Source organism: Electrophorus electricus, chromosome 23 (genome assembly GCF_013358815.1).
Source record: "Electrophorus electricus isolate fEleEle1 chromosome 23, fEleEle1.pri, whole genome shotgun sequence".
Lineage (NCBI taxonomy): Eukaryota > Metazoa > Chordata > Actinopteri > Gymnotiformes > Gymnotidae > Electrophorus > Electrophorus electricus.
In genome coordinates this window covers 1,863,340-1,872,500 of record NC_049557.1, presented here as the reverse complement: position 1 = coordinate 1,872,500, position 9,161 = coordinate 1,863,340, and the positions used below count along the sequence as shown (strand labels likewise).

General features: G+C 42.6%; 1 protein-coding gene across 2 annotated transcripts in view; it reads left to right on the top strand.

Annotated features, from left to right (window-relative positions):
* Positions 1–8,605, top strand: part of bnip3la (BCL2 interacting protein 3 like a) — a 10,121-nt gene extending 1,516 nt beyond the window's left edge. Inside the window, exons 2-7 of one of the 2 annotated variants that reach the window (XM_035521905.1) lie at positions 1,214–1,236; positions 4,314–4,566; positions 6,196–6,277; positions 6,456–6,562; positions 6,721–6,876; positions 7,099–8,605. In XM_035521905.1, coding sequence (XP_035377798.1) covers positions 4,427–4,566; positions 6,196–6,277; positions 6,456–6,562; positions 6,721–6,876; positions 7,099–7,147 — 534 coding nt within the window. In that variant the 5' untranslated portion in view covers positions 1,214–1,236; positions 4,314–4,426 and the 3' untranslated portion in view covers positions 7,148–8,605. The remainder of the gene's footprint in view (positions 1–1,213; positions 1,237–4,313; positions 4,567–6,195; positions 6,278–6,455; positions 6,563–6,720; positions 6,877–7,098) is intronic. The other variant, XM_026999736.2, reaches the window with a different exon arrangement.
* Positions 8,606–9,161: the final 556 nt, after the last annotated feature.

The following is a 9,161-nucleotide window of genomic DNA, read 5'->3' as shown; positions in this document are numbered from 1 at the left end:
ATGCACTACTTGAACACTTCTTAACCTAAAACACAAATGTAATTAAATCCAAGACACACACACACACACAATTCAACTATTAAATATTCATTCTTAAACTTAATAAGGTTGCAGAAAGGTGCACAGCATCCTGGGTGTCTTTTCCATGTGCCTCTCCATTCTTCCATTGATCCCACTCTCAAGGTCCAGTGGTCCAAAGGTCTATAGTCCCAGCGACCTAAACAGCCCAAATCAAATGCCTGAGCCAAGTCTCTGGTAATCTGGTAAATAAGTTTGGAGGAAGTGGCAGAGGTCCTTGATGTACCCCACTCTGGGCTCACTGTCCTCCTCAGTCCCTGGCGGACAACATACATGAGTTACATGGGCGTTCTGAGTGGCATGCCAGCAGGACCAGGGATAAGTGGCGTTCCCACTCATGCAGCTGCTGAGCGGTGATGATAGCTAGCTGAGTGGTGAGTGGCATAGTCTGTCTTCCATACACCCAGCCAGTTACAGACCACAAACCTTGTTCATTCAGTGTCTTACATACACCAAAGTGCCACACGTCAGCTGGCCCATGTGGAGTCCTTGCTTCGCCAACTACTCAAACGTGGCTGGTGCCACGTTTCAGTGCCTAGCTTGAACAGTGTCTTCCCTTTGCTGACTGGAGTGAGTGCCACCTGCCAGTATCCGCTGTGCAGACACAACGAGCTGAACCGTGCAAAACTTGGTGTTGAGCCACTAATAGTCCACACAGAAGCACCAGCTCTTATCCTTTTTCTTCGCTAAGACCCCTGGCATTGCACAGGGGCTGGACGATCATAACTTCCCAACCATCCAGTGTGCAATTCATGGTGTGAGGGTGTGTGCCTGGTTGACAGTGACACAGATGAACCAGCATCAATGCAGCAATGAGCTGTTTACATTAGCAGCAACCGGTCTTCCTAGCTGTGATGTTGTCACTGAGGGTTGTTCTCTTTAGCACAGGATCTCAACACTGCCTGGCTTAGTGTCCCCTCTGCCTACACTGCCAGCTGTTTCATCACCACTTGCTCACTTAACAGTCAGCACTGTCTCCCTGTTGAGCCCCTCTGTCACATAGCACTGTGTTTCACTGTGACAATGCAGATGCTAGAAATGCAAGAAACTTTGGTGTAATAATGAATGATCAGATGTTGTTTATAGATCATGTCATAAATTTAACTCATGCAGGTTTCTCCTCTTTAACTTTCAGAGAATTTGGTCTTTTCTCTCCTGGTAGGCCACCCAGATGTTGGTGTCTTTTCATCTCCAGGCTTGAGTAAAGCAACTCACTGTTGGCAGATTTTCCTATGCGTGACATCAGACTCCTGCAACTGATCCAGAACCCTGCCATATGGCTGGTCTTCATTGCTCCTAAATTTTCCCATGCCACTCTACTACATTTACTTCACTGACTTCCTGTAGCTGTTCGTATCAAGTTTAAATCTCTGATGCTTGCCTACAAGGCCAAAAATAGACCTGCTGCCTCCTACTTGGTAGAAATGATCAAAACTATCTGGCAGCAGTAATTTTCAGTGTTGCAGCACCAACTCTTTCCCTGAAGCATCCTTGAACTCTGGATGTGGCTGCTGTACCATTGTGCTCAGATAGCACTAACACTAACTGTTGAGGTAACAGTTGTAATTTTCTAGAAAGATAAAATTAACACTATTAACTTGTTAGTTGAATGGAAGATGAAGATGATGATGTTAAGAGTTACAATGTTACTGTTGTGGTCCAATCAGGTAATCAAGGGTTTGTGCAGCTAGCAGGTTGTGCTAGGGGAAAATGTGCTTTCGTTACTATATAATAGTTTTGCTAGATGAGAGAAATTGTGAACTTATGTGTTTATTTCGCTGTTTAGCACCAGCAAATGCTGACATCTGTGGTAATGTATTAGATTTAGCTAATTCCTAGAAAGCTCTTGCTGTTACTTGCTGCAGAATCTACAATAATGTTAACGCTATTAGATTGTTAGTTGCATGTCTGTAGCTAAGATAAAATTCACCTTATCATGTGAGTAAAAGTTACAAAGTTAAGGGTGAGTTCCACTCAGGTAGCTAGCTAACTAGTTATTCAGGGTTTAGGAATGTTAGCATGTTGTGCTAGGGGTAAATAGGATTTCCGTCCATATATAATTTGGCACGGTTTATAGTGCGTAGGTATGTATGTCAGGGTGTCTGTAGCTGCTGGAATGGGCAGATAGCTGACCTCAGAGCAAACCCAGGGTCTGACTCTGGCTCAAAAATGCATGGTTGCATGTTTCTCCCTGGGTTCCCGCGGAACAGTTCCGATGGTAACACAAAGCTGAACTCACAATAGCATACCATGTGAGAGGGCAGTAGGAGAGCAATGGCATCATCATTTAAAGACGCAGGCGATCAAACCGGCCTATGAGTAGGCCTGCATTGACAGGGTGAAAAGGGTGCTGTAATACTTGATCCTTGTAGTGTTTTGACCAAAGCCTGTCATAGACATTTCATTAAGAGAACATGTGTAAGGGGGCATAACAAGTCCCCTTTGAATTAAAGTGAAGTAGGCCTGGTATCACCAAAGCTGTATATGTCGGTGCCCTATGCCCATCTAATGAAACATATTGACACGTGGTTCTGGCTCACTTACATACCCTGCATATGCTCTGCACACTAATATTTTGCCTTATATTTTACCCTTCTGTCACATTCCAGAGAGCATTCTGCAATGGACAAATGATCAAAATGACATTGTCACCATGTTTCCCTGCCCAAAGTACGTGACAAGACTTGGAAGATTTTGCAGCCTTTATAGCACACAGACAGAAAGAACTAGGTTAAAGAGATTTGGGGGGGATAAAGGAGACAGCAGAAGGGGGTTAAGCAGGGCGAGGATGGGGGTAGTTTGATTTACCTCAGCACAGCATGCCATGGATTATGTAATCCTCTTCCCTTCCCATATCTGGACATTTGGTGGGTTCCATTGGTGCTAGTTTGAAGTAGCAGCTTAATTATTAGCATCGAGAGAGAAGGTAGAATACAGACTGTTGTGTAATTTGATCCGCATGGCTCGAATTGTGTCAGTGTGACGTATGCAATGATCTGCATTTGCCTGCAGGAGTTAATATCTTTGAAGTCATATTGTTCATATTTTTAAGAGTCATTCTCAGAATATTTAAATGTAATACACTGACTCTTTTTAATTCATAAATTAGTAGAAGAAAAGTTTGGATAACTTGGAATGTACTATGATGCATGCTGTCACAATATACTACTTGTGACAAGATAGTCATGATTTCATCTATGCTTTGCACATAATGCACATGTAAAGTTAAAATCAAGAGGACTCTTGGGTCAATGAAGGAGACAGATAGCACAGTGGGGCTCGGTAGTTCTCGGTAGGCAACTGGGTGGAGTGTGTCCCTGAGGTTTTTATACTTTTAAGGCAGGGTGACAACTGATGCCTCTCTGATGAAAAACCAGTGGAATGCTAGACTCGTGCACTGCCATGACAACTGGTCTGTGGCGCAGGGCAAATACAAAAAGGCCCTACAGTGGTGTTGTTTGTGAGAAAATGAAAAAACATGAACGTGAAATGATAGACACTGCCTTTTCTACAGGATCGGATTTGCATGACGTAGTGGGGATATCGAGCCATGCTTAATCAGTGGAAGCCTGCCAGCTTTTCATTACTGCTGTTTTATGTGTTCCTTAATGGAAATGAGGAAATGGCAAAGCCCGTCTTGTTTTCCACTTTGGACTTTCATGCAAATGATAGTCCTGCTAATTCCTAGTCCAGGCTAATTTGTGTTTGAAACATAATTGTGCTTCCATAACGTTGAACTTTGAATATACAGTGACATTACATTTGCCCATAGTTGAATGTCACTGTGTTTTGTTTTAACTGTGCTATAAATGTTTGGCTTATGAGGTCTTTTGACTGGTTAGAACATGGCAGTCCTAACCTTTTGTGTACAAATGGCATATGTAGAATATCTCTTGTAAGCATGTCTTTGTATATGATTCAATGTATGATAACTAAGGTGCTTCTGCCCAAAGTCAGTGTTGCCTAGCAACAGTGTGGGTCAGACAGTGCCCAGACATGTCTCATGTATACGCTAAAGCCAAAAACAGAATCTTATATCTAATCTGTTTTGATTTCAACTCACATCTGCGAATGCTTCATGCATACCAGTGTCCTTGTTTGCTTTGCTAGTCCTCTGGAACTACTTTCTGAGGCAGCCTTGAAGGCGACTATATATAACGTCCCCCATGCACTTGCATGTGAAAATTCACCCTTGGATTTTCACACCACTAAAAACACCCTGGTCGGTTTCTCAGGGTCCTGGGTGGAGCTGGAGTTGAATGGGAACACGGGGCCTGCTTCCCAACAGCTGAACCCCAGCCTGACCTCTGCCTCCGTTGGCAACGGCAACGAGGGTGAGCCCCAGGCCATGCAGGAAGTGGTGGAGGGCAGTCTGGCGGGAGGACTTGAGCACGTGCCCTCGTCATCATCCATCCACAACGGAGACATGGAGAAGATCCTTCTGGATGCCCAGCATGAGTCCAGCCCCAGCAGCTCCTCCTGTAACAGGTCAGAGAAAATAAAAGAACAACCAAAAGGAACTATTTTAGCCCGTGTTTGTCAGTGTTTGAGAGCAGGACAAAGATGGGGGTGAAGCGTAGGCTTGGTTGTCAACAGCCCGAGTTTACAGCGGAAGCCTAATGTGTCGACTACTCTGAAAATCTTGGGTGACTTTTATAGCTGAGAGTGGTGGTAAAAGGGATCCATGTCTAAAGCGCCATCACAGTCTCTACTACCCCTTTATGAATAATTTTGAACAGAGAGCTGGTCAGAAGCCACAGATCTCATAACGTGGTCAATTTGAGGGGAAAGGAGAAGATTGAGGGAAGTCAGACAGATTGCACACGGTGCTGCAAGGACAATCTTGCTTTCCCAGGGAAGCTGCTGCTCGGCCAAAAAATGGAATTTATTCATTCAGAGTCTGAGATTAAACCAGGCTAGTGAATGCATTGAAGTCTGTCTGCCTCGTCCCTGCTTCTAAGGACGGGGGAGTGCTAAGTGCATAATAATGATTAGATTAGTCAAAATTTGTCTTTGTAGCTTGTTATTTTTAAACACGCTTGACCAACTTGTGTTACAGATGTTTTTATGAAATTTTATGGAAGCTATGTGTGAAATGACCAGAGGGGGGTTTGTAGAAAGGTTTTAGCTATGTTGGTGGCGTCACCATTTGCTCCATCTGACAAGAATGGACCAAAAGAGGACTCGGTTCAGTTTTGTTGTCTTTATAAGTATTCAGTGTACTGTATATAGACTGTGATGAAATACAGTTCCCGTTGTCTCAGCCCTATAAGAAACTGAATTGTGGTGACAATAAATGTTTGCACATGGCTGTGTGATCTCTGCGATTCTACATGTTCGGGATGTGCAGGCAGCCCAGCGTTGGTATTTGTATTCAATTAAAAGGTTATCTATTGGAAAATGGGGTAGGGGTTGGAGGACAGCAAATGAGTGGTCAAAATACAGTGCTAACTATGGAGCTAACTCAGCTAGCTAGACTAGTAGGACTAGCTGTAGTCCTTAAGGTCGTCAAAAAGGAGAGTAGCCTATCTGATTGTTTAAATATCTCAGTCCTCATCAAGTGTAAATGCAATCTGAAGCAGTCACACAAATGGTAGACCTATAATTTTAAGATTGCAGGCTAAGTTACAGGGCTATCAGTCAGTGGCTTGTCTAATCCTCACCAGGTCAATCCTGTCGTGTCCAAGTTGAAATAGTGTCGCAGCAACTTTGCTGGAAAAGCTATAAGTAGCACGGTGTTTCTCCAGTGTGACATCTGCAGCCGTGCGGAACACAGGCCGGCCGAGCAGCGAGCACAGGCTCTAAGTGAACTGGCAAACTAGCTAGTTAGTATCTACACGGTCAGAGTATTCTCCTCCCAGTAAAACAATCGATGCTTCACATATAGCAGCTCGAACAGGAAAGCAAAAAAGTAGTAACGTTATAATAAAACTACCTCACAGTTATGGGGAACGGCAGCCATTTGGTATGTTTTGGGGTATTTTTTATTCCAGAAAACAAACAATTAAAAATGTATTTACAAATAAATATTTGTAAAATGTCACTTCAGAATACTGTATTCAGATTCGGCCCCGCCCTTACTACATATAATACATTTGCTCTTTATTTGCTTTTCAGTCCCCCGAGACCTCACAGTCCCGAGCATGAAGAAGGTCTCATCACTTTTGATGTGGAGATGCCCAGTGAGAGAGACGGTCAGGTAAGAGTACCGTATATTCACACCCTCAACTCTGCATACTGAACAACTTCTGGAGGATCAAGCATTCACCCTGTATGATTAAATGGTGTGCAGAAAGCATGGCGTTACTGTGTGTTGTATCTCATCACTGTCAGGAGCCCTGTTGGACTGATTCTTCTTTTTAATCATCCTTGTGTAGTCAGAGGATGACGGTCTGGAGAAGGACAGAGAGGATGACATCCTCTTGAATAACGGGGAAGGCTGGGTGGCGGATTGGTCTAGTCGGCCCGAAAACATTCCTCCAAAGTGGGTGACTTTTTCCCTCAACGAGAGGCATATGCTGTGTGTGCATGATAAAAATTAAAAAAAAGGACCATTGTAAAATCAGGTTTTTGTGTTTGTTGCTAGTCCATGGAGATGGATCGCACACAAAGCGAACAAGCTGTTTGAAATGCTTTTCTCAGGGAGTTCCAGTTCCGGCACCCTAAACGTTCGGGTTCGGTCTCACTGAGCATGAGAAAGACTGGTGCCATGAAGAAAGGAGGGGTCTTCTCGGCTGAGTTCCTCAAAGTGTTTATCCCCTCTCTGCTGCTCTCCCACATCCTCGCCGTGGGACTGGGGTGGGTCTTTCCACAAGCCAGAAATCTGTCAATTTTATCTGCCATCAGACAAGTGTGAAATCAGTTTAAGCAAATTAGTGTCATAGACACTAATATGGTATTACTGGGATAGTCAGAATCTTAACTTTGGAAACCTTGGAATTAAGGTTTGGTGATAGTTTAGAAGCTTTACAATGGAATGATCTGGGATATTCATAAGTTAATATACGCCGCTCTTTCTAGTGTCTACATCGGGAAGAGGCTGACCACACCTTCCACCAGCTCCTTTTAAGCCTAAACCCATACCAGTGCCTGGAAGGTCCATCAGATGCAGCGGTGGCAAAGTTGTGTCCGAACATCTCTAACTAATCTGTTAGATACATTCTCCTCTCCACCCATTCTCTCGCTATTCCTCCTGCTTGTATATCCCCATGTTCTCAGCTCACATGTTCATCTCCCTCATGGCCAGAAAAAGCTGGGAGAAGATTTGTGCGTTGCTCTTGTCTTGTGTTGATGTTTTACTTTGCCTATAACACTGTGGCTAACTGGCCTGTTTTAGGTGTTTCCTCTTCCTCCCCTGTTTGAAGATGTAATTACTGATTAGTAACTGAGAATTCTTCCTTTCATTTATTCTGGTATGCAAGGAAAGCAGAAGTAATCCTAACTTCCCAAATCCCACACAACTACCACAACCACCAGCACATTACCAAACTATCACTTTTTATCTTGTTGGTGTGCTTTGTATCTATGATACAGATGCAGCAGTGTTGTTAGGTTTAGTAGTGTGTAGGACTGTAAATGGCTAATGTGCAGTTATATTTGGATGTGGCCTATAATACTCATTATTCAGCTTCCCTTTGCTTTCCATAGAAGCGCCTTTAGACAAACAGATTGTGTTATGAGAACCCAACCAATGAAAGGGATTAATTGGTTAAAAATCAATTTTACTTTTTTTTTTAAACACAAACCTGATCTAGTCTGATTCTGTTTTGCATTTGGGCTGTGAGGCTTATGTAGCTAACAAGTAAGGAAAGCATATGCCCAACAACTGTATTTCAGTATGCAGTTGCAAGATTGTAACATGTGGTTATAAGTTTAGATTACTTGTAAGCTGTGCTAACTTTATAAGCTTTGGTGCAAAGCTAAGGATGCAAAATTTTGACACCAAACATGTCTTGACTAATCTACATTAAGGTAAGTAGAAAACTAAAACATGTAACCTTGATTTTGTACCAAACTATTCTTTTTAGATTGCTGTGCTGTCTTTAAAGTAAGTCCACTCCCAGCTTGTGTTTTATTTCTGGCTCCTACAAATCATTCTTAAATTGAATGTCCCCAACACAGTCCAGTGTTCATTGAAAGAAAGAGAAAAACACTTGAGGGTTTGTTTGGTTTTTTTGTGGCTAGTTTCTGTTACTATTTGAGTATATTTAATTACTTGGTTTCTGAATAATGGACTGTTAATAGAGCCCTTGTGTTCATTTATATCATAGTTGTGTTGAAAGACAGAGATGGTCTCTTAAGTGCATTTATGCCCCTCTCTAAAGAAATTTTGCAAGAATTTTTATTTTCTCTAAACAGTAGGAAGGAACTGTGAATCTGAGGACTCAGGAAGTGAAACTTATTTGACAGGAGCTGATGACTTTGATAGGATAAGAGCTGGAGTTCTGTTCTCTAAATTGCTAGGATGGACATTTACTGGTATGGGAGGTATGCTTTAGGTATAGCACCAAAAAAAAAAAAAAAAAAACCAGAAAAAAGTGTGTTCTGTTCACACTTTAATGGGAAAAATGTAATTTGCTTTTCCTTCCAAAATTTGATACAAATTTCAGTGATATTCCTTAATATTAAAGGAGCTGTGCTACTACGGACCACCCCCCGGAAAAATATTGTGCAAATACAGCAACCCTTCTGTTAGACTTGCAAATAGAGGACTCAGGTAAAGGTTTAATAGACAGATCATAGTAGCATTCAGTGGAGCACGTGCAAGCTCGTTCTAATTCTGAGGGATATGTCTGGCTAGACAACACTACAGTTGCTATGCTTGCCACGTACATAGTTGTTTCTTTTGGTGCATATCATGCTGTCCTGGAGCAGGCTCACAGAAACAACTTCCCATGCTTCTTAGTGCCAAAAGGGTCTTCACTGTGATGCTTACATCTGTAAAAATCCAACATCAACACCTTCCGTACACATTGCACATACAAGGACCAGTGTAGTACACTCGTATACCTTTTTACGTTTGAGTTGGTTTAAGTCTCCTGTCAACATGTTTCTCACTCCATTTTGACCTTGCAAAACACCAT